At 39.3% G+C, this 26261-nt stretch overlaps 1 protein-coding gene across 6 annotated transcripts in view; it reads right to left on the reverse strand.

The window, feature by feature from the left end:
- ZNF143 (zinc finger protein 143) overlaps window positions 1-26261 on the reverse strand; it is a 54882-nt gene that overhangs the window by 23525 nt on the left and 5096 nt on the right. For 2 of the 6 annotated variants that reach the window (XM_067749938.1, XM_067749944.1), the window contains exons 2-11: window positions 15776-15890; window positions 15361-15453; window positions 14431-14514; window positions 13834-13917; window positions 11970-12166; window positions 11082-11156; window positions 5776-5895; window positions 4145-4220; window positions 2435-2560; window positions 832-1011 (exon numbers count right to left, since the gene is read on the reverse strand). In XM_067749938.1, the coding sequence (XP_067606039.1) occupies window positions 832-1011; window positions 2435-2560; window positions 4145-4220; window positions 5776-5895; window positions 11082-11156; window positions 11970-12166; window positions 13834-13917; window positions 14431-14514; window positions 15361-15453; window positions 15776-15890 (1150 nt within the window). Of the gene's footprint in view, window positions 1-831; window positions 1012-2434; window positions 2561-4144; window positions 4221-5775; window positions 5896-11081; window positions 11157-11969; window positions 12167-13833; window positions 13918-14430; window positions 14515-15360; window positions 15454-15775; window positions 15895-20849; window positions 21065-26261 lie in introns of all 6 variants that reach the window. The other 4 variants (XM_067749943.1, XM_067749941.1, XM_067749940.1 and 1 more) reach the window with 4 other exon arrangements.

Here is a 26261-nt window from a genome sequence, read left to right on the forward strand (position 1 = left end):
GACATGGCTGAACCTCAGTACTATTATGCTAAGGGAAAGAAACCAGACAATAAACACCATATACTGTACATCTATATGAAATATTCAGAATGGGAAAATCCACAATTGCTTATGGCTGGGGGGTAGGGTGGGAGAAGACTGCTAACAAGTATGGAGTTTCTTTCAGGTGAGATGAAAATGTTCTAAAATTGGATTTTGGTGATGGTTGTACAACCCTGTGAATATAATAAAAAACAATGAATCATATACTTTAAATGGATGAATTGTACAGTTCGTGAATTATATCTCAATAAAGCTGTTAAAAATATATATCCATAGACACTCTGCAATAATCATGTCTACTATGCCTCCCTAAATCAACTGTCCTGGAAAATATCTTGTCTGTCTCTGTATTTCTGGTGCCTGGCAGGGGAACAAAGAGCAGATGGTCAATAACTGTTGAATAAATAAATGTAAAAATGCTAAGGTGGGGCTTCCCTGGTGGCGCAGTGGTTGAGAGTCCACCTGCCGATGCAGGGGACACGGGTTCGTGCCCCGGTCCGGGAAGATCCCACATGCCGCGGAGCGGCTGGGCCCGTGAGGCCTGGCCGCTGAGCCTGCGTGTCCGGAGCCTGTGCTCCGCAACAGGAGAGGCCACAACAGTGAGAGGCCCGCATACCGCAAAAAAAAAAAAAAAAATGCTAAGGTGAAGTTTTTTCAAGTTGCATAATCCATTTCTACCATGCCTAGTGGCAGGAAGGAGGGAAGAGATTACTTGTAAATGGTTTATAGGAGAGGCAGGAATTCAATTGAGCCTTGAAAGACAGAAGACCAAGAACTAGAGACCGTTACCTGTGTGTATCCTCACATGGTTTTTATAATTGGTTGCACTGGCAAATGCCCTCCCACATCCTGGTTCTGTGCAGTAATAAGGTCTTTCGCCTGTGTGTGTCCTAATATGCACTTTTCTGATATTCGATGTTGTGAAAGACCGACCACAGCCTTCAAAGTGACATTTAAAGGGCCTTTCTCCTGAAAACACGAAGGGAAATACATTAAATGGTGCAAAAATACACAGAAAATTGAAATGTCTTATCCTTCAATTCTGCTTAGGATCATTCATGCTCAGACTCTAGCCTTTTTGTATTGAACTTCCCTTTGAGTTTTTTTCTCTTTTTTTCTGTCAACAGCATCATCTACTCCAAACTTAAATTTACATAGGAAAATCTGAATAGTATTCAAAACTCATCACTGATTACATGACTTTCCAAAATGGAATTACCCAGAAAGGCATATTAAAAAATGAGCTGAGAAAAGAAGACAAAGAAATACATATCATAAAGAAATACAAAAGAAAAATAGAGTCTGGAATAAGGATTAAGTTAGAACAACCCTAGAATCCCCTAAAAGCTTACCTCCTACTTTATTCTATAATACTTGAAGAAAAAGAATTTTTGGTCCTTTTAAAATCTAGTGTCTAACGCATAATATGAATCAAAAATCCTTGCTGAATATATTACTATTCTCAGGAGCTTGGAGACGCTTGCCTCTGATATAACAGATAAAACTAAGAGCACGAATGAAATAGAAGCAGGGACCTACAGCTTTGTTCCTGAACACTGTAAAGTAAAGCCGATTTGGGATCATATTTGAACTAAAAGTTAAACTTTAATGACTGGAAGAATCCTCCATGAAAATCTGCTAAACTATCTCAGAATATTTAGAAGTATCTGGGGACAAAGCGATAACACTATGTTTAAAACATCTGCAGTAAAATCTCAAACTAAAGGACCTTATGCTATACTACTTAGTCAACAGCTTATAATAGCATCTCTTATCAACAGTTTCTGAAACTCTTCCAGCTCTGATCCAAAGCAAATAATTACCTTTATATTACCAATCTGCAAATAATCAAGTACAAGGAGGGGAGGGGAGGGGAGGGAAGATAAGAACAAAGTACCCTTTAGGAAAAGCAGAGAAGGAATTTAAGGACAGGGGAGATGATCACAAGGAAGTAACAAGCCTTTCTTTCTGTGGGGCTGTGAGGGGTTCAGACACTTTTTTTAGAAGCAGCTTAATGCAGAAGAAGCAGTACTAAACTGAGAAGGAACTGGGTGCCTTAGGTTCTGGTCTCTGTTGCGCTACTAAGTAGATGTATAATCCTAGGTAAGTAAGACTGTTGCTCAGATAATTCCTGAAAACTGAGAGGGTTGGTGGTCTAGGGCCATCGTTAATCTCTTGGAACATGAACCCCTTTGAGAATCTAACAGCGTTACAGGCCCTCATCCTGGAAAGAAGCATACATGCACGAATGGCTAATTGCATGGAGTTTTGGGAGTTTAAGAGAAGCCCTTGACGTTGACTCCTTGAAACGCTTCCAGAAACTACTTCCCCAAGTTCCTTCCTGCAGATTAAGAACTCCTTGCCTAGATATGACATTTCTTCACACCAGTACCTGTATGAGTTCTGATATGTTTTTGTAGATCTCCTGAAGTTTTGAAAGATTTAGTACAATTATCTTCTGAACACCGATATGGCTTTTCTCCTGTATGAGTTCTGACATGACTTTTTAATCCATAACCTTTAAGAAAAATTTAAAAGAAATGTAATTACACAAGACCACTCTAAGCATGCCCATTGAGATTAAGTTATTGAAAAATATAGTATAGTAAACACCAAGGATATAATACTAGGCAAACACAACAGAATAACTATTAAAAAGGTACAAGAGTATGACAACTCAGGACTGTCCTGCTGAAAATTCAATAGTTTCATCTCTGTCTAGAAGAGATTGTGTGCTTCTTTTTTTAAAGCGCCCCAATCTTATTAGATGTTTACAACTCATACCCCAAAATCTTGAAGTAGAATCAAGACATGATACCCGGAGAAAACCATAATTCAAAAAGATACATGCACTGCAATGTTCACTGCAGCACTATTTACAATAGCCAGGATATGGAAGCAACCTAAACGTCCATCAACAGAGGAATGGATAAAGAAGATATGTACATATATACAATGGAATATTACTCAGCCATAAAAAAGAACAAAATAATGCCACCTGCAGGAACATGGATGGACCTAGAGATTGCCATACTGAGTGAAGTAAGTCAGACACAGAAAGACAAATATCATATGATATTGCTTATATGTGGAATCTAAAAAAAAGGGTACAAATGAACTTATTTACAAAACAGAAGTAGAGTCACGATGTAGAAAACAAACTTACGGTTACCAGGGGATAAGTGGGGGGTGGGAGAGATAAATTAGGAGACTCAGAATGACATATACACACTACTATATATAAAATAACTAATAAGAACCTGTTGCATAGCATAGGGAACTCTACTCAATACTCTGTAATGGCCTATATGGGAAAAGAATCCAAAAAAAAAAAAAGGGGAGAGTGGATATATGAATATGTATAACTGATTCATTTGCTGTACACCTGAAACTATCACAACACTGTAAATCAACTATACTCCAATAAAATTTTTTTAAAAATAAATAAATGAATAAATGGATGAATACAGGAAAAAAACTTATAGAATGTTACAATTAATATTTGTACAGTAAACTGTATGTAAATTTTACCTCAAAAAAGAAATGTAAACAAATATTGATATGCATGCTGAACTGTTTATGGTGGTATACTCTAACATTTTTCATTTATATAAATGTTTGTAAATTTTCATAATAAAAAAGAAAAAATCCTGAGAAACAAAACCAAAAAGAATTGTGACATGGAATGAGGAATAGGGTGAAGTCAGGAGGCCTGGCAACGGTCCTGGCCCTCTTGGATGTGTACCTGGGAGGGACCTGTCCCACTGCTAAGCCCCTGTTTCCCATGGTTCCCCCTAAGGTCTGTCCTAATGTTAAACTCTGTGTCAGCTTTAATGCTCGACTTTTGTTTTTCCTGCTAAAAGAAAGCAGAGTGTGGAGTGAAATAACAAACACAGTAGGCAGAAACAGGTCTGAGGAGCAAAATGAGAACACAGAGAGAGAACAGAGCAAGCAGGACAAAACGCAGTAAGGGAGAGATTGGAAAACTAGTCACTGTGTGCCCACTAATTCAGACCAAGGCAAGGGGTCAGTTCCTGCCTCTGACCCGTCTCTGCTTGACCCCCAAGTGGAACCAAGAAACAAAGAAAATTCATGTTTTTACCTGTTGCAAATGCTTTCCCACAGCCTGCATGCTCACACTGATAAGGCCGGTCTCCTGTGTGTGATCGCTCATGCACCTGTTATTAAAACACGGGCATGAGTTTATTTCCTTGAGGCACTCCACAGGTGGATGGTCTACACAGAGACCTTTTTTATTTCCCCACTGCTGAATTATGTTGTTGCTTGTATGTTATTTTTGAAAAACAAAAGATAACTTCTTTTCTCAAAAACTACAGGTCAATAATTCTCAATATAGACCAAATGTTGTACGTTAAGAAGTACTCATTTTAAATAAGGAACAGGGGACTTCCCTGGTGGCACAGTGGTTAAGAATCCGCCTGCCAATGCAGGGGACACGGCTTCCATCCCTGGTCCGGGAAGATCCCACACGACACAAAGCAACTAAGCCCGTGCGCCACAACTACTGAGCCTGCACTCTAGAGCCCGTGAGCCACAACTACTGAAGCCTGCGTGCCACAACTGCTGAGCCCGCGTGCTGCAACTACCGAAGCCCACGTGCCTAGAGCCCATGCTCCATAACAAGAGAAGCCACCATAATGAGAAGCCCACTCGCCGCAACTAGAGAAAGCCCGTGTGCAGCAACGGAGACCCAACGCAGCCAAAAATAAAAATATATATATATATATAAATTAAAAAATAAGAGGTTCAAGTTTTTCTAGAGTGGTCAAAGGTGTTTGAATGGAACATGTACCTGGTGAGACGCAGGAGTACAAGGAGACGCTACACAACATAAGGCTAAGAGTGTGGAGGCTGCTGGCAGAGGGGCCTCAATCTGAGGCAAGGCTTCACTGCTGACTAGTGGTGTGGCCATGGCACTTGCCTTCTCTCAGCCTCAAAGTCCTCTCTGTAAAGTGGGGACATAATAGTACCTACGATAGAGGGCTGCTGTGACAAATGAATACTCATGACAATGGCCAACATTTACTGAACCTTTACCACATGCCAGGCCATTCTCTTCAGTACTTTACATGTACAGAATTAACTAACTTAATTCTCACAACCACTCATTGAGGGAGGTACTTTTATCATCCAATATTATAGATAAGGAAAATGAGGTACTTAAGAGGTCAAGTAACATGTAAACACTGATAAGTAGTGGAGATGGGCTCTAGGGATGCTATTCCAAATATGCTAAATGCACACTTCCTGACACATTGTGAGTTATTCAATAAATGTTAGCTATTATTTTTATGGGTCATGGTATGTTGTGTTTAGCTGCAATCAAAATACTTGGCCTATGTATTTGATAGACAGGACAAATTAACACCAACTTTCACTATATTTCAGCAAATCACTGTTAACGGAATGATTACACATATATCTCCCATGTAATTACATAAATTTCACATTTGAGAAAAGTGTATTCAAATATGTAGAGTACCCCTATCATGTGTCACGTAGTATGCTGGACCTGAGGGAGCCAGAGATGAAAAAAGCATAGTCCAAGCCCTCAAAGAGTTCAGTTTCTAAAATCTGCATAGGCTTTTGTGTGAGTATATTTGTATCTTGATAGGTGGGGGAGAACAATGGTGTCTGAATACTGCAAACACATTATATTGGCATTTAATGCCCTATTCTCATAACTAGACACAGCCTTCCCTTCATATATACCTTAAGATGATGAGCTGTTGTATACAATTTTCCACATCCGTCATAGCCACAACGAAAGGCCTTCTCTCCACTCTGTTGAGACTTAGCAGTTACTCTTGTTGCATGTCCTTGTAAGACAATCTAGATGAAACAAAAAGTATGATTTAAATTATTTATACAGAAATAAAGTAGATGAAATTACAATTTTCAGGATAAAAAAGATAAAACTGTAATGTGGTTTTCCAGACTCAGGTCATCATTTTATGAAGATTCTATCATGCTGAGCCAGTTAGTTAATTCTGTTCCATGGCTGAAGTCAGCAGCTCTGGAAGAAGTCAAAAGGAGATCCACAAGGGGGCATAGTCAGCGCTCACAGGTCGATTCCCACTCTAGAAAAGTCAAGCCAGGGAGCATCCATCGATGCATTATATGCAGGTGTTCCTTGACATACTCCAGGGAATTAAGTGTGTGTGTGTGTGTGTGTGTGTGTGTGTGTGTGTGTGTGTGTGTGTGTGTGTGTGTGTATGTATATATACGTATATATATTTATAATGTATATATGTATTTTAGGACATATGTTCTAAACAATGTAAAAATCATTTTCAATTTCAAAAGCAAAGGAAAAGAGGGGGTTAGGTCATTTGAGTCGCCTGTGGGAGACATTACAATCCATATGATCCTAGTCTATACTTACATAGTGTTAAGTAGAAGATCACTTCTCTGGAACTCAACACAAGACTTTAAACAACTGCACTGATGTTAGAGGTTTTTTAAAGATTATGACCTATTTTAGAAATTGAGGTACCATGAAAATTGAAGAATAACTTTCTACTCTGTGGGCATGTGGTGATGGTGCTGCCACATCCTATCTGTGCAGATTGTCATACTTGGCTCAAAAATGACTCTGGGACTTCCCTGGTGGCGCAGTGGTTAAAAATCCGCCTGCCAATGCAGGGGACACGGGTTCGAGCCCTGGTCCAGGAAGATCCCACATGCCGTGGAGCAACTAAGCCTGTGCACCACAACTACTGAGCCTGAGCTCTAGAGCCGTGAGCCACAACTACTGACCCATGCACCCAGAGCCCATGCTCCACAATAAGAGAAGCCACCACAATGAGAAGCACGTGCACTGCGACCAAGGGTAGCACCTGCTCACCACAAGTAGAGAAAGCCTGCGCAGCAACGAAGACCCAATGCAGCCAAAAATAAATAAATAAAAATAAATTGTTTTAAAAAACTGCCAAGCCAAAGGACTTTGATCTCCAATGTAAATAAAATTAGTTTTTAATGAAGTCAAAACTAATGGAAACCATGAAAAAGGACCTTGGATTCTAACAGAACATGTAAAGCATCAACAATGCTGCATGATGCTAACACATTTACAAATTACATTCTCATGTGTTACCTAAAATATTAATCAAATGAAACTCTCATTTGGTTTTCATAACCCCACGAGATGGGTAAGGCAAAGATTATTGTTCTCATTTAGCTAATAAGTCTCAGATCCACAGAAATTAAGTAATTTGCCCACAGTCACACAGATACTACATAGCAGAATGGAAGCTCGACTGAGATGTTTTTATTACAAATTACATGTTACTTTAATAGCACGCTGTTCTGCTTAACTAAGGGTGGTGTAGCTGAAGGGCAATGACAAGAGTCATAGCCTCCCTGAAACACACATATCCCATCATCCTTACGGTTCTTACAACTGAACACATGGGCAAACTTAAACAGAGTACTTCAGATGAGTGTTTTCAAATTCGGTACTACTGGGGCTTCCCTGGTGGCGCAGTGGTTGAGAGTCCACCTGCCGATGCAGGCGACACAGGTTTGTGCCCTGGTCCGGGAAGATCCCACATGCTGCGGAGCAGCTGGGCCCGTGAGCCATGGCCGCTGAGCCTGCGTGTCCGGAGCCTGTGCTCCGCAACGGGAGAGGCCACAACAGTGAGAGGCCCGCGTACCACCAAAAAAACAAAACAAAACAAAACAAATTCGGTACTGCTGACATTTTGAAAGAATAATTCTTTGTTGTAGTGGGGCTGTTCTATGCCTTGCAGGACATCTACCCAGAATACGTCCCCAATTGTGACAACCAAACTTGTCTTCAGACACTGCCAAATGTCCCCCAGGGGGCAAAACTGCCTTCCCACAAGCGCATTAAGTTTTAGATACTCTAGGTCTTTCTTGTTCTATGAAATCTGGTTTCAAGTAAGAGATCAGCTCAGCAGCACAACTAGTATGCTTATGTTATAGATGAAAGAAAAAGCTCTAAACTGTAAGCATCACAATGAAAAAAAATCTAAAGCTTTGAAACAAGACTGTAAAAAAAAATCTATCGCATTAGGTATAGACCTCTTTACTTTAAAGTTCAGCCAGACACAGAGTTACAACTTCTTAAGCAACTCTGGCAGAAGTAGGATGAGTACTAAGAGACAAACCAAGACGTTACAGGTCCTGCTTATTTGCAGCGGTTCTTCTGGGATATTTTGACCTTTTAATACCACGTATTGGGTCCTCAACCTCAACTATGGTACTCAATTGTTTTGGAGGATAGAAGATTCAGAAACTTCTGGTCTAGCACTTAATGAAGAGAAATATGAGTCACAAATACAAGCCACATATATAATTTTTTTTTTTGGCCGTGGTGGGTCTTCGTTGCTGCGCACGGGCTTTCTCTAGCTGCGGCGAGCAGCGGCTACTCTTCGTTGCGGTGTGCAGCCTTCTCATCGAGGTGGTTTCTCTTGTTGTGGCTCGCGAGCTCTAGGCACGCAGGCTTTAGTAGTTGTGGTGCACGGGCTTAGCTGCTCCGCGGCATGTGGGATCTTCCCAGGGATGTAACCTGTGTCCCCTGCACTGGCAGGCAGATTGTTAACCACTGCACCACCAGGGAAGTCCCCACATATATAATTTAAAATGTTCTAGTAACTACATTTTAAAAGGAAAAAGAAACAGGTGAAATTAATTTTAGTAATTATTTTATTTTACCTAGTATGTCCAAAATATTATCATTTCAACATGTAATCAACAGGAGACATTATTAATGAGATATTTTACATTCTTTTTTTTTTTTTTTTTTTGCTGTATGCGGGCCTCTCACTGTTGTGGCCTCTCCCATTGCGGAGCATAGGCTCTGGACGCGCAGGCTCAGCGGCCATGCCTCACGGGCGCAGCCGCTCCGCGGCCTGTGGGATCTTCCCGTACCAGGGCACGAACCCGCGTCCCCTGCATCGGCAGGTGGACTCTCAACCACTGCGCCACCAGGGAAGCCCTACATTCTTATTTTCATTGTAAGTCTTTTAACTCTGGTATGTATTTTACACTCACGGCACATGCCAATTCTGGCTAGTCACATTTCAAGTGCTCAGTAGCGACAACATTTTGGACAGCATAGATCTAGTCTGTAAGGAGAGGTACAAAGGGAAAAGGCGAAAAAGCTACAGTCAGAACAAAAATCCTATTCAACTTTCTTCATTTTCTTTGTCTATTGGCACAAACACCAAATGGTTATATATCTGCAGATAAAGAGTAAGCGTGCTTTTTACGACACTCTGTTTCAGCAGTTCTGAATTCCTAGTATGTTTCTGGGTTCAGAAATTAACTATTGATCGTAATAGAATTTTATGCTAATAGTATAATGTTATACGGACCAATGGTAAATTCACTCATTTTTTGTAAGACCTATTCTAGTTTATTACAAGTGTAGTTACAACTGTCTGTCTTTAAAAATATTCTATTATTTAAAAACTTAATTGTTAGTCACTAATAAGAGACAGAACCCTATTGGGCCACTCCAAGGCACTGACCTACATCTCTTGTATATATTTACACTGTGTTTGCATTTTAGTAGAGTTTGACTTTGATAGATTTGACATACTGCAGTATAAAAAATATTAAAGTCTCATTTTATGAATTCAAAGACTTGAAAATTTTGCCAAGAATCATGTAGTTTCAAAGCTGGTGGGCTTAATGATTTACAAACTGTGTTTATATTACTGCTACTTCATGGCATCACTTCAGTGATAAATAGAAATACTGGCTATCCAGCAACGTTTAAAAGCATCAAATTTTTACCAGTGATTTCTTTTATTATTATTTTATTTATTTATTTATTTATCTTTTGCAGTACGCGGGCCTCTCACTTTGTGGCCTCTCCCGTTGTGGAGCACAGGCTCCGGACATGCAGGCTCAGTGGCCATGGCTTATGGGCCTAGGCGCTCCGCGGCATGTGGGATCTTCCCGGACCAGGGCACGAACCCGTGTCCCCTGCATCGGCAGGCGGACTCTCAACCACTGTGCCACCAGGGAAGCCCTCTTTTATTATTTATTATTATTATAAATATAAAATCTTCTTGATAACCCCCAACAGTACTACTCAATGGCATTAAGTAGTGATGCTAATGCTCAAGTTAAAAAGTGTTGCCTGAAGCAATAACTTTAGGAGTTAAATATGATAAAACACTTGGAAGACTGCAAAAAACTATGAGGGAGCAGTCAGCCAAATACTAGAGATAATTGCTGAGAAAAAAAGGAGCAGCATTAAAGCAGTAATAAACTACAGTGATTATATAAGCTCCAAGAACATCCACCCACACAAACACCAACCCCTCAAACAAACACAAAAACACATAATTCATAACAGAGTCTTGAAATTTGACTTGTAGATCTCCCAGAATGCATCTGTGACTACTCTGTACTTAACTACAAACCTTGGCGAGGCTCTGCAGCTCTAGGCTGTTATTTGGGTAAGGGATAGCCAGGGACTGGACCCAAGGTGAGCATCTGAATCAAGGGCAGCCAACCAGTGGCCATCTGCAGCCCAGGAAGGAGTCTGGCAGAAGCAGTAAAAACAGCTTTGCCCAGAAGGAACAATGACAATTAGCTAGACTGGACCTTCTCTCCAGAAGTTGAAAAGGAAAGTATGGAGGGAATCAGTTGTAAACAGAAGAAACAAAAACATATAAAAAACAAAGTAGCAAGGGTTAGTCAGTCACAGTAAGGGTGAAGGCCCAGAAAAAGGATCCACAAGCTGCCGAGGGTGGGGCAGACAGAAGACCGCCTGGTCTCCAAAACTGCTTTGGACTCCAGAACACAAGCCTCATCTGGATTTCTGTGATATTTCTATTTCTTTAGTGCCACTTTCATCCATATAATGAATTCTGAGACCTGAGGAGGTAATCTGAGAAAGCTGCTGCCTAATGCATACACTGTTTTTCTGAATTGGTAAGATATTCCTAGGGAGGTAGTGAGTTCTTGCTTTCGTCCCTAGAAGGGCTCAGAAATGCTAAGAGAAAGAGATTCTAATATAAAAAAGTAGCCTTACATACCTGCATTTTTTTCTCTTGCTCATTTTCTCCAATCATTCCTGAACCTGTTACGCTTTCACTTCCATCAATGGACACCTACAGGAATAAAATAAAGCTTAAAAAATTTTTCACATATTGATAACTATTTAGGCTGGGAGATAAGTACATGGGTACATTATCATTTATTTCTGTGTGTGTTTGAAAATTTCCATTATAAAAATGGGGGGAAAACCTTTTAAATTATATAAATGATATAATTTCAATGCAGGGAAAAAAACACAGCCCTTTTGATATAAAACTTAATTGAGGGGAAAAAAAAAAAAAACTTAATTGAGGGGCTTCTCCGGTGGCGCAGTGGTTGAGAGTCCGCCTGCCGATGCAGGGGACACGGGTTCGTGCCCCGGTCCGCGAAGATCCCACATGCTGCGGAGCGGCTGGGCCCGTGAGCCATGGCCGCTGAGCCTGCGCGTCCAGAGCCCGTGCTCCGCAGCAGGAGAGGCCACAACAGTGAGAGGCCCGTGTACCGCAAAAAAAAAAAAAAAAAAAAAAAAAAAACTTAATTGAGATTTTCCTTCACCTTTCCAAACTCTAGTTTCTACTTTATAACTCATAAGCAGTTCCATCTATACCTCATTGCTTCTTTTATGTCACTCATACTTGAGTATATCTTTGTGTGAATTACCTGCCACCCATTTCTCTTCTATAAGCTTTTACTCCATTCCTTCTTTTGTCTTCAAATGTTCCTTTCTACCCTTCACTTCTTTTAAGATAAATGCTGATCTTCTCCTTGATGCTGTCTGATTTTGACTCTGAATTCCTAGTTTCTTATTGTTTTTTTGCTTTCTTTTCTTTTAGTGAAAGATAAAGAAGCTGTATCTGGGATGTTCTTCACATTGTAAAATGCTGTACCTTTGCTGCATACTGTTCCAAAGCACTGATGGTGTCGGGATCGATCGTGGCATCCCCAGTGTGTAGACCTGCCACTGTCCCATCAGCCTGAATTGCCAAGATGGTGTCAGACTGTGGGACTTGCACTGCATGGTGGATGTAAGCTGTGGTGCCGTCTTCCAGCTGAACTGCCTGTAATGCACTCTGGTCATAACTATCTGAGGGAGTAGAAGAGAATGGCATTAAATTAAAGGTAGTCTGATAAACAGTTACATATTTAAAGGAAGAAGGGAATGAACTTTTATCGAATATTTACTATGAGCAGGGCCCATGTGCTTTACATATGTTATTTCATTCAATCCTCACAATGATTCTGTGAGGCAGGTATATTTACACCTTATTGTATGAATGGGAAACTGAGGCTTGAGGAAGTAAAGTCACTTTCCTTAGGACCCAGGAAATAAAAAAAACTAACAATTAACAGTCAAAAATCAGTATGCAGGGCTTCCCTGGTGGCGCAGTGGTTAAGAATCTGCCTGCAAATGCAGGAGACATGGGTTTGAGCCCTGGTCCGAGAAGATCCTACATGCCACAGAGCAACTAAGCCTGTGCACCACAACTACTAAGCCTGCGCTCTAGAGCCCGTGAGCCACAACTACTGAGGCCCGTGTGCCACAACTACTGAAGCCTGCGCGCCTAGAGCCCGTGCTCCGCAACAAGAGAAGACACCGCAATGAGAAGCCCGTGCACTGCAACGAAGAGTACTCCCGCTCTCCAAAACTAGAGAAAGCCCACATGCAGCAACGAAGACCCAATGCAGCAATCAATCAATCAATAAATTTATTTAAATAAAAAAGGAGTACTAAAAAAAAAAAATCAGTATGCAGAGAAACCAGGATCTGAACTCATGTCAGTATGACTCCATGGTTTTTTCCCCCTTCTAAATAACCATACTAAGAAACATACAGCATTGTGAAATAATAAATCTAGCCAATTACAGTGAACCTGTGATCAACTCCCACTGCTAAGGAAAAAAAATTTTCAGAGTTTACTTTTCTCAACTTTAAATAAATTTATTTACAAATTCAAATATTCTATATTTTAAAAAATTTCTTCCTTTGGTTTCACAACTAAATATAGTCTTTTAAAACATTTACAGTCATTCTATAATAAAGTATTTTATAAAGTAATAACAATAGCTAATATTTATTGAGCATTTACTATGTGATAAATATTGTTCCAAGTGCTCTACATGTTTGTACATTTTGTCTTCACAACTACCCTATGATGTGGATACTTATCATAATCCTCATTTCAGATGATGAAATTGAAGCACAAAAAGGTTAAATAATTTGCTCGGGGGCACACAGCTAAAAGACAGCAGACCCAGATTTGAACCCAGATAGTCTGGCTACAGAGCTGTGCTCATTGCTCCTATGCATTCCACCTCAAACCCCTGGTCCTCCCTACACAAAGCTAATAAACATGAACATTTTGCCATATTTGCTTCAGATAGTTTCAAAATTTTTATTTAGTTTTAAAGACCAACACAAGGGGCAAAGGACCTTGCTAAAGACATTATATTTAAAAGGAAGAAAAAAATCAACAATTTAACTTTCAAGTGTTTAATTTCATATTTTAAAGGCAGCCTCTAGTTGAAGTCTTTCAGAGACCAGGGGTTTGCTATTTCAACCTGTTACTGGACAACTCAAATTATTAGAAAGTTTTCCCTTAGACTGTGCCAAAATCTACCATCTTATATTTGAGAGAACAAGCATAATCCTTCTTTTACATGACAACAGCATTTCTGCAACTAAAGGCAGGTCTTATTTTTCCCACACCCTACCTCCCCCTTATTTTATTCAAATGTTCAAAGCTAATTTACCTTTGGAGGTATGGTGAATAAATGCTGTAGTTCCATCTTCTAACTGCACTGCTTGCCCATCCTCTAAACGCAAACTGTCCCCTGCTCAAGAACAATGTTTACATTTAGATCCCATATTTTCCAAGCATATTCTGATAACTCAACAACAACAGAGTCAATAAACCATTAAACACATCATACAAACCTACACTTCCTTTATGGATCCTTCAACATTTAAATAATTTCAGCAAAGCTGCTCTGAATAAGTGTTTAAAGGTAAAAAGATATTAGAATACCTGTTTTAGGAATATTTACCAGGAGATAGGAGAATTGAAAGAAGGGAAAAAAAGAAAATGAGAAGGCGTGTAGGATTTATCTCAAATAATAGAAATATTCACTTAGAACTGTTGCCCATTTATCTCCAGAGTAAAGTCTAGTAATTTCTTTTCCATTAACTTCGAGAGAAAATCTCAATTAAGTTAAAATGGTCTTTAGATCCTCTCCCCTTTCAGAAGGAGACCTAGAGATCAGGACTAAGTTTAAGTAGTAAGAGGCAGTTGGAGGCAGCAAATACTGAAGTATGAGAATCAGAAGGGTAAGTAAATATCAAATACTTACTACTTTTAGGTATGGGTACATGTTGAACATAGGCAGCAGAACCATCCTCCAACTGAATGACCTGACCATCTATGAGTTTCCCATCTAGAACAAACAATTTAAGCCAATAAATTAGCACAAGCAAAAATTTTAAACTTTATACAATTTCAAAATGATATCAACTATAAAAACATACACTACTTAAGATCATGTTCATCTTGATTCTTCCCTCAATGTTCTGAGGCAATTCAATAACACATCCAGTGATCCTACAGAAAGCAGAAAATCCTCCCTCAGCCATCCTTTCTCCCCTCCGATTTTCAATTAGACAAGTTCAAGAGGAAGAGTGGCTCATCTGAGCAAGCTACATGAGTCAAACCTCTATATACCTTTCAGAGCCACTTAGGAATCATGACCCTGACCCCAGCGAAGCTGAAAGTGGGAAGATAGAAAGATGTATCAGTATACATGAGGTCAGCTGTCATTCTCATCCCTGGGGGCTACAAGTCCCTTGACTATGTATACATATGCTCAGTAGCTTTCCAAAAAAACAAGGAATTTGAGAACTAGGCTATTTCTTGGAGCAAAGTAAACACTGATTTAGAAACAATGTTATAAAAGCAAAACCAAATGTCTACTTTTACGCATATTTTGTAAAAACATTAAATAATAATTTAAAGGGAAAAAGTGAGAAAGGTCTTACTAAAAATAGGTCAGGGACACTACCCCCTCCCCTCTTCCTCACTAATTCTGATACCCCAGAGTATCTTCCAAATATCTCAAAAGGTGTCCTCAAATTATCAAAACAAAATTTAAGTTAAACTGAAATTACTACCATATGTAGTACAGTGTCTGTAGGAGGGATTGGAAAGTGGTATAACTGCTAGGTGTTCCAACTCTGAGGTTATGAATTGCTGGTAATAACCAATGGGCTGTATATGAGGCACATACCTTTAGAATTGTGTTGTATATAAGCAGTAGAACCATCTGCAAGTGTTACTGCTTGCAGGCTTACACCTTCCATATTTTCTAAATTGTCACCATCTATTATAAAAAAAAAAGTTATTTTCTTTAGGCAACTATCATATGTGTGTGCTGTTTAATTTTTTAAAAAATAAAAATTAGTCAAAAGGCAGATTGCTTAACTTAGACTCAAATGGCATTTCTTATAGCATTTACAAAAAATATTTCTACACCCTACTATACCAGCATCCATACCAGGGTAAAAATGCTCATAAAAAGGCTTAGCTTTGTGTTGCCTTTAGCTAAAGGAGGAGGAACAAAGTAAACAGTATTGTAAGTTTTCATTTTCCCTTAAGATAAATATTTCCAAACCCACATGATCCCTTCAAATAAGATTGCTCACCTGCCACAGTTACTGCCTCTGTCAGGCACAAGGTAACATGCTGAGCCTCCATTCCTCCTCCAGGAAACTCTGTCATTCCCTGAGAATCTCGATTTATCTGGGCTAACAACATTTTCTACCTTGAAAAAAACGTAGGCATTGAGAACAAAGAATGATGTATATGAAATAAAATCTACAAACAATATTTATGAACCATAAAAAATTGCTACGGAAGTGAACAGTGTTTGAAATAAGCTGAAATTTCACTTAATATGCAGGGTAAAAGTATTTGCCCAAAGTCCAGAGCATGCTTTTAATAATTCATCAGTAAACTATTGAGCACACCCAAGTCTTGCCCATCAGTTCTGTACCATGTCTAAAATTCCCATAATTAGTGTTCTTTGGGTTTAACATGGTTGAAGATTCCCACTGAGAATCCATGAATGGATTGAGTTAATCCTGTTGACTCAATCTTCAGAAATCTATGCTGAACCTGGCCACTTCTGACAAGCTTCGCCATTACCTCCCTGATCCAAGCCACTACCATCTCTCACCCTGAGATGTTACTGCAATAGCATCCTAACTGGTCTCCTTGCTTCTACTGTGACTTCCCTCATCTCCTCTCAACACAACAGTCAGATTGTCCTTTTGAATGAAAAAGTTAGATCACATCTCTCTTCTGCTCAAAACCCTTTGATGATTTCTCATCAGAGTAAAGCCAAAAGTCCTTACACTAGCCTATGAGGCCAATGATCTTGCCCCCATTTCTACTACTCTCCGTCTCATTCGTTCCATTTCAGCCACACTGGTGCCCTTGCTTTCCCTCAAACATACTGGATGTTCTGCTGCCTCAGGACCTTTACATTTGATGTTCCTTCTGCTTGAAACATTCTTCCTGGTATCTTCATTATTACTCCCTCATCTTCTTCCAGTCTTTGTTCAATGGCACCTCAACGAGAGCTTCCTTATTCACCTCATTGCAAACTGTACCTCCAACCCCACAATGATGATATACTCCAGCCCTCTTCCCTCCTTTATATTTCGGCATAGTACTAATAAGTTGACATATTACATGTATTTACTTATTTGGTTTTTTTCTTATCTATTTCTCCCTCAAATAGAATGGACAGGTGTTTTTATGTTTGCTCATTGCTGACTAAAGTGCCTAAAAAGTACTTGGCACACAACAGACACACAATTGGTGCAGAATAAATGGATGAATGGCTCTTTTACCAATCATCACCACAACCCCCTTCCTCCCTTTTCCTATCTCCGGGTCCCATTACCTCTGTAGGCCTTGAGTTGTCTCAAACATGAGTTGGGATAATTTAGCTGCCTTGAGCCAGGGAACTGGATACCAGAGCATCTCTTGAGGACCTTTCCAGGTCTAAAGATCTGATTTCAGTGTCAATATTTAAAAGAGCAATATGCAGATAGTAGTAATAATTTGCAATTATATTTATGTTAGGACTACTTGAAGATTTTTGTTTTATAAACACTATAAACTACACCCTCTTTGGATTAAAGCCAGGGACTATGGTTTAGACGCTGAAAGGTATCAGTGCTGTGATAAAAGTCAATCACAGGCTGACTTTTCAGGGATTCCTGAAATATTTCTAATCTATAACTGTTCATAAAGCAGACTGAAACTTCAATACTTCCTTGCTACATCTAAGGGCTAACAGAGAAGCCTCAAAGTAAAACTGGTACTCTGCTGTTAAGCCCCCTGATGAGTACAGGATTGGGACAGGCTAATTTTCAGAACAAGTACTGTCACTATATAACAGAAATAAGACAAGGAAATGGAAGGGAAAACACCTATAAAAATGTAGAAAGCACTCTATGATTTTTACAGCATTCGTCTAGAAGACGAATTTTGAAAAAGGCAGATTACAAGTTAATTTGGGTCATGATGTTAAGAAATGCCTATGGTTTGACCATAATTCAAGCATTTGTCCTTTTCATTGAATTATCTATAAATCTCCAAATAACTACATCAACAGGTAACTGATATATCTGCAATAAATAAAAGTTATTTCTTGTCTGAAAGCTGGTCAAGTGTTAACTTTCTTTAGGAAGGCTTCAGGACCTATAGTATCTATCCTAAGGGAAAAAAATCGACACTAACTGAAACATCTTGAAGAGACAGCTGATTCCTGGACACAAATTGCTGGCAAATACATGGGGTGGTGAAGGAATCAGAAGAGATCATATGGGCACTACAATTACCAGAGATAATAAGTGATGGCAGGTACACAGCCCATCTTATTCTCAAAAAGGCTCTGTGATACAATTAATGCCCTTTGTTAGAAAATGATCAACTAGGGAAAATATGATAATGAATAGATGAAATAAATAAGCTAGAGATCAAACACTCTATAGTTGCTCATACCATATCCACCATCATGTCTTGATTATTTCTGGCACCAACATTTTCAGGTTGTGTGAAAATAAGTATGTAAGATACACATGACACCTTTAGAAAGGGCCACCTTGCAAAAGGTAGTCAGCTTCCTGTGCTTTAATAATGAATCATGGGCCAAAATCAGACACAGAGGAGGCTGTCATGGGGACACAACAGGAATCTCAAATGAAGACCTCTGTGTAATAAATAAAGTTCCTGCCTTTCTGGAAGATGATGATGGATATTAGCATAAGAGAAAAAAACACACTTACGAAATTTAGCAAATGTTATATCCAGAATATATAAAGAAATTCTACAACACAACATCAAAAAACTAATAACCCAATTAAAAATTGGACAAAGGACTTGAATAGAAATTTCTCCAAGGAAGATAAACAAATGCCAAACAAACATATGAAAATATGCTCAATATAACTAACTGTCAAGGAAATGCAAATCAAAACCATAATGAGATATCACCTCACACCTGTTAGAATGCCCACTATTGGGACTTCCCTGGCTAAGTGGTTAAGACTCTGCACTTCTACTGCAGGGGGCCCAGGTTTGACCCCTGGTCCGGGAACTAAGATCCTGCAAGCTGCGTGGCACGGCCAAATAAATAAATAAAAATAAAACAAAAACAGTATGGAGATTCCTCAAAAAATTACAAATAGAATTACCATATGATCTAGCAATTCCACTTCTGGGTACATATCCAAAAGGATTAAACACAGAATCTCAAAGAGAGATTTGCACACCTCTTCACTGCAGCATTATTCACAATAGCCAAGAGGTGGAAGCAACCTAAATGTCCATCAACGGATGAATGGATAAAGAAAATGCAATTTATATATACACAATGGAATATTAGTCTTAAAAAAGAAGGAAATACTGTCATATGTTACAACATGGATGAACTCTGAGGACATTATTCTAAGTGAAATAAGCCAGTCAAAAAAAGACAAATACTGCATGATTCCACTTATATGAGCTATCTAAAGTAGTCAAACTCTTAGTATTAGAAAGTAGAATGGTAGTTACAAGTACTAGGGGAGTTGTTTGATGAGTATAGTTTCAGTTTTGCGAGATGAAAAAGTTCTAGAGATCTATCACACAACAATGTCCATATAGTTAACACTACTGTACCCTACACTTGAAAATGGTTACGACTGTAAATTTTATGTTGTGGGTTTTTAACCATAATTCTTAGAAAAAGGTCTGAACACATATGGAAAAATGTTAGGATCTGTTAAAAACCAAGTGGATACATAAGCTTTTATTCAATTACTTATACAGGTACTCCTCCTTATATTTGATAGATTTCATAATTTTAAAAGTGAAAAATATCCAAAATTATTGGCAGGAAGAAAAAAATGTCTGAAAATTGATGGTTAAAATTAGTAACTAAATACTAGCTGACTTCATCCCTTAAAAGAAAGAATCAGTGTTTCCTCAGTGGTATGAATCTACATCAGACGAATATTTTAAAATGTGAAGCCCTTAGATATTTCAAGTTTGGTCTAATTTGTTAGATACAATTATTACCACAAATTATTATGAAAATATAAATCTAATGGTCCAGGTATAAAGAACTCCAACTACAAGTAACCTTTATTGTGGTAAGAAATGATACAAAAAGAAATCTAGATTAACAAATCTTAGAGGTCTTTTTGCATGAAGCCACAGAAGCCAGGCCTTCAGAAATTGTCAAGCTCAGATCCTAACCTCAGGCTGGTTTCACCTCAACACTTAACAGAGAAGCTATGCCATTCTATTACCTGGTCTCAATTCCAAATTTTACTCATAAATTTACTACTATACAAAGTGCTTCTCCATTTAAGCATGGTCATTTGTGCTGCATTTTATGACATCTCCTAACCTGGAATGAGGAAGTTCCTTAGTACAGCAACATAAAAATAGCAGGCTAGGGGCTTCCCTGGTGGCGCAGTGGTTGAGAGTCCGCCTGCCGATGCAGGGGACATGGATTCGTGCCCAGGTCCGGGAAGATCCCACATGCCGCGGAGCGCCTAGGCCCGTGAGCCATGGCCGCTGAGACTGCGCGTCCGGAGCCTGTGCTCCGCAACGGGAGAGGCCACATCAGTGAGAGGCCCGCGTACCGCAAAAAAAAAAAAAAAAAAAAAATAGCAGGCTATCCTGTACCTTTGCAGTATGCTGATCCAGTAACACTGCTTTGATTAACATTTGTGGAAAACTATCTTTAAATCCCTTCAATTTTATTTAAATACACCCAGGGAATAAGCATGTTCCACTGATGAAATGTAATTCAGTTAAGTACAGAGTAGTTAGAATGTGCTGGTGAATGATGTAGAGTTTTCATAGGCTCTACAGAATGCTAAAGGGTAAAACTGAGGGATAGAGTTTATACTACCTATTTTAAAGAAGTAGAATATTCTATCAGATGGGTGAAATGTTGGAAATTGAAGGCTTTCAAACTTTTTGCCAAGTTCCAGGACCATTCAGAAATAGAATATTTGAAACTGACTGGCAGGTACTTGAGATGAGGCCTAGGAGACCTGAAACTAAAATACCTGTGAGAAAAAGAGGTGAGAAGAGACAAGAATTGAGAAATGGACACCTAGGTCTAGTCATCAGGAACGTCAATTTTGGTGATGGTTTGTTCTTAACTGAACCACTGATGTGAAAAAGTACCAAAACAAATCTCTCTCAAACCTCAACAGTGTAGCATTAAAAACAGAGCTTGAGGGCTTCCCTGGTGGCGCGGCGGTTGAGAGTCCGCCTGCCGATGCAGGGGACACGGGTTCATGCCCCAGTCCGGGAAGATCCTACATGCCGCGGAGCGGCTGGGCCCGTGAGCCACGCTGAGCCTGCACATCCGCAGCCTGTGCTCCGCGCAGGAGAGGCCACAACGGTGAGAGGCTCACATACTGTAAAAAAAAAAAAAAAAAAAAAAAAAACAGGGCTTGATAAGGGCACACCTGCATAGCTCAGTTTGCTAAGCATGCCCTGGCTTGCTTTCACTGAGACTAGGGAGTCTGAGGAAGCATCAGGAGGAAGAGAAAGGTTCTGATATATTCAAACTCAACTTCTGACATTGTTCTGTTAAAAAAAAGCATAAAGTCGTTTCAAAACTATGATGCCACAAAAAAAAAAAAAAACTATGATGCTAGATTGTACTTTATTTCCCTCAAGATAAACACTGTGTATGTTAATATTTTATTACCCAAATTGCCCATCTTGTCATAGGTAAGGGAAGCAAAGCATTGTGAGACAATTATGAAAATAAGAGAGGGCACTCCTGAAACACAACACTATCACAAAATAGATCCTTTGTCCAAAAAAGTATATTGAATAGGACACTAAACATGGATAGTTAAAACATATACCTCTAGTCAGAAAAAACTGTTTGTACAGGTCATATTTATGAAGCATTTTTCAGATCTAATAACTTATTTGATGGAATAGTCCTGAAGGGCCATAAAATTTCTTGGGCTCTTCCAACCTCTTCTGAACCCCCAAAGCAGTCCAGCAAACTTACATGTCTTTATTTCTTCATGATGACTATTTAAAATATTTTCCATTTACCTCAAACCTTCTACCCCCACTCCCTCTCCTGCTATCCTCCCACCCTGTCTCCTTCACCACTTCATTTTCAGCAAATTAATCAGCTCCCAACTTCACGGAAAATATAGAAGTCAGCAGAGGAATTCTCTGCCAACAAACCTCACTTCACTGCATTTCCACACATTTCTTCCTTCTCTCCTACAATATTACCTTCCTACAAGGTAAGACTAATCTTTCCAACCTGTACTCTGCATTTCATCTGTCTTTCCTCCTTAGGGATCTCAGGGATCTCTCCTGTAAAAAATTTCCCTCTCTCTCCCAGTTCCTTCCCATCAATAACTTAAAAAAACACAAAAACAGGGACTTCCCTGGTGGTCCAGTGGTTAAGACTCCATGCTCCCGAGGCAAGGGGTCAGGGAACTAGATCCCTCATGTTGCAACTAAGAGCCCGTGTGCTGCAACTAAAAGATCCTGCATGCTGCAATGAAGATCCCTCACATGGCAACTAAGACCCGGTGCAGCCAAATAAAAATAATAAATATTTTAAAAAACAAAAACAAAATCGATAAAACAAAATCTTGCCTCTGACTCAGCTACTAGTCTCTCTCTCCTCCTTATCACAGCTAGATTTCTCTAACAGTTGTTACTAAGACTATTTCCTGATTTCCCACTGCTATCCATCTGGTTTCTGTCCCTAAGTATTGAAACTGCTTTGGCTGGTCACTAATCTCCACTTTAACATGAAGTTCGATGGCCATTCCTATGAATGAGAGATGAAAATATTCATCCACAAAAAGACTTACACAAGAATGTCCATAGCAACTTTATCCATAATAGTTCCAAATTGGAATGAACTCAAATGTCCATCATAAAACAGATTAAAAAGCTGTGATAGGGGCTTCCCTGGTGGTGCAGTGGTTGAGAATCCGCCTGCCAATGCAGGGGACGTGGGATCGAGCCCTGGTCTGGGAAGATCCCACATGCCGCAGAGCGCCACAACTACTGAAACCTGTTCATCCTAGAGCCTTTGCACTACAAATATTGAAGCACACACACTCTAGGGCCCGCGTGCTGCAACTACTGAGCCCACCTGCTGCAACTAGTGAAGCCCGCGCACCAAGAGCCGGTGCTCCGCAACAAGAGAAGCCACTGCAATGAGAAGCCCGCTCACCGCAATGAAGAGTAGCCCCCGCTCGCCACAACTACAGAAAGACCTCGCACAGCAACGAAGACCCAACGCAGCTAAAGAAAAAAAAAAAATGTGATGGATACTTTTCTGTCTTATATTGGGTTTGATATCATTGACCTTTATCTCCTTCTTAGAACATTCTCTTACCTTGGCTTCTGTGACTTCCACACGCTCCTGGTTTTTTCCAACTTCCTAGCTAATCCTTTTCCATTTCTCCTATGGGTTCCTAAATACTGAGAACCCACAAGTTTCCATCCTAGTTTGTTTTTTCATTTTATGCACTTTTCCTCTTGGAATATCATATCCATTCCATTGGCTTCAAAGATCTCTGGAATTTATAAGCTCTTTAAAATTTCTCTAGTCCTTTCTCTTAAGGGCTCCTGATCTATATATCTAGCTGCTTACTGGCCTTGGTGACCTTCATGGTCCACAGTCACCTCCATCTCAAAACAGTTTGCCACAAAATTCTACTTTAGTATTTTCTCCCTCAGTGATAAACGCAGTCACCTACCCAGTAGTCAAATCCCCCTTATTCTCCAACCGATCACTAAGAACTATCACTCTACCTCCTAAATATCTGTCAAATCCACTTGCTTCTCTTATTAGGTTGTCTTAATTCAGGGTACCATCACTGCTTGGGTTACTACATCGGCCTCCTAAAATCCACTCCTACCCTCCTCCAATCTAATCAGTCCAAGTGCTTTCAAATCCAATCAGAGCATTTCTCTGTCTCAAAACCTTCAAAACTTTCCCATTTCCCCATATAGTCCAAATATCATGATCTGGATTCTACTAACTTCTCCAATAAGACGAACAATCATCCTGCGTTGCCCAAGACTGAGAAGCTTCCTGGCTCATGGGACTCTCAGTTCTTTTTTTTTTTTTTTGGTGGTGGGGGACACTTTCTTTTAAAACTGGGATAGTCTTGGGCAAATCAAGACAAGTTGGTCACTCTATCTTCCAGTCTTGTTCTAGCACAACCTCACATTCTACACTCCAGCAATACTGTTTAAAATTCTAGTAGTTAATGATACTGGTATCATTTAATAATAATATTAATTAAAATGTTAATAATACTAATAAATAAAAATGATTATGATAACTAACTCTTCCAAAATACTATACGCCAGGCATTACTACTAATTCATTTAATCCTTCTAGCAATCCTATGAATTAAGTACCATTTTATCACAATTTTGCAGACCAAGAAAGTGAAGCCCACAAAGGTTAAATGATGTCCTTAACTTCACAACATAAGTGGCAAAGTCAACCTTCTAATCATCTGGCTCAACAACTTATACATGAGCTGCTGGATTATTTGCCACTCCCAGAACAGCCCAAGGTGTCTCCTGCATCTCGGCTCTGAACACTGCTATTCATACCCTCTAGAATACTCTTCCTCCTCTCTTTACTTGGCTAAATTCTTCAGATTCCACCAGAAAGTTTTATCTGAACTCCCCAAATTGGGTCAGAATGCTTTAGATGTATTTCCCAAGATACTCTGTCCATACTCTTATAATAACACTTAGCACAGTATACTTTAATTACCTGTTTTTCTCCAGACTGGAAGCAGTATATTTACAGTAACCAGCTACTAAAACATATCTAAGGAGGATTCCCCTATAGATAGATTGGAAAGTATGGGTTATACTTAGGAAGGAATGCTTATGAGCGGTAGTATAACACTATACTTAAGAATAAGGACTCTGGAGCAAAACAGCCTGCTTCAAAATCTCATTTTACCACATATTATCTATGTGACCTTGGGCAAGTTACTTAACCATGCTGTGCCACAGTTTCCCTATCTGTAAAAGGAGGGTACTTCACAGAGGGTATTGTGAGGTATCTGTGTTAAATACAAAGCACTTGTAACAGCACATGGTATTATATATATGTTTGCTATTAATGCTTATCAGTAGTTTAAAGCTAAATGAGAAGAGACTGTACAGCTCTATCTCTTGTCTTATTCACTATTTTCTCCTACTACTGTAAAAGGGTATTGCCAGAGGAGAAAGAAGACAAAAAAGAAAGTTTCAGAGATGTGTTATTCAAGAGGAACTTTCCTCTTGTTCATGCTTTTCCTTTTTGAAAATATCTTTACTGAGATGTAATTCACATATCATAAAATGTACCCATTTAAGGTATACAATTCAATGACTTTAGTATATTCAGAGTTGTACAAACATCACCACAACCTGAATTCACAATATTTTTATCACCCTTCAAAAGAAAACCCTACCTCCCCCTTTCCAAAGCCCTAGGCAACCACTAATCTACTTTCTATTTCTATAGATTTGCTTATTCTGGACACTTCATGTAAATGGAATCATAGTATGTGGTCTTTTGTGACTGCCTTCTTTCACTTATACATAATGTTTTCAAGGTTTCTCCATAAAAGAATAAAAACTAAAAAAAAAATTTCAATCCATAAAAATAATGAATCACTATGTTGTACACCTTAAAAGAATAATAATGTAAATCAACTATACTTCAATTTGAAAAAGGTAAAAAAAAAAAAATCTCCTTTTCCTTCTGAAAGTCTTTTTCCCCTAAAAAGGAAGACAAAAAATAATTTCTAAAGGTGATTTTAGGGACTTCCCTGGTGGCACAGTGGTTAAGAATCTGCCTGCCAATGCAGGGGACACGGGTTCGAGCCCTGGTCCGGGAAGATCCCACATGCCGCGGAGCAACTAAGCCCACATGCCACAACTAAGCCCACGTGTCACAACTACTGAGCCCTCGTGCCACAACTACTGAAGGGCGCATGCCTAGAGCCCATGCCCTGAAACAAGAGAAGCTACCACAATGAGAAACCCACGTACTACAACGAAGAGTAGCCCCGGCTCACCACAACTAGAGAAAGCCGGCACGCAACAACAAAGACCCAACACAGCCAAAAATAAACAAATAAATTTATGTTTAAAATAAGATAAAATAAAGGTGATTTTAAGTAATTGACTTTTTAAAAAATTTTTATTTATTTATTTTTGGCCATGCTGCCACATGTGGGATCTTAGCTCCCTGACCAGGGATCGAACCCGTGCCCCCTGCAGTAGAAGCTCAGAGTCCTAGCCACTTCACCACCAGGGAATTCCCTGAATAACTGACTTTTAATAACAGACATTTATCTCCTAGTATATTTTCCTTAAATATTATCTTCTCAACAATAAGCATGTCCACTTACAAAAAGCTCCCCAGTTGAATCTAACATGCACTCCTCATTTAAAAACACAGATCTATAATCCATCAACTAAAAACATTTACATACATTCCTAGGTCTCAAATCAAACTGCCCCATCCAAAAGTCTGCCAGTGATTCTTTTTCCTCTCAGCACTTCTGTTTGAAAGGACAAATGCCAGAGGAAAGGGAA

The sequence above is a fragment of the Pseudorca crassidens genome, chromosome 9 (assembly GCF_039906515.1).
Source record: "Pseudorca crassidens isolate mPseCra1 chromosome 9, mPseCra1.hap1, whole genome shotgun sequence".
In the NCBI taxonomy this organism is placed as follows: Eukaryota; Metazoa; Chordata; class Mammalia; order Artiodactyla; family Delphinidae; genus Pseudorca; species Pseudorca crassidens.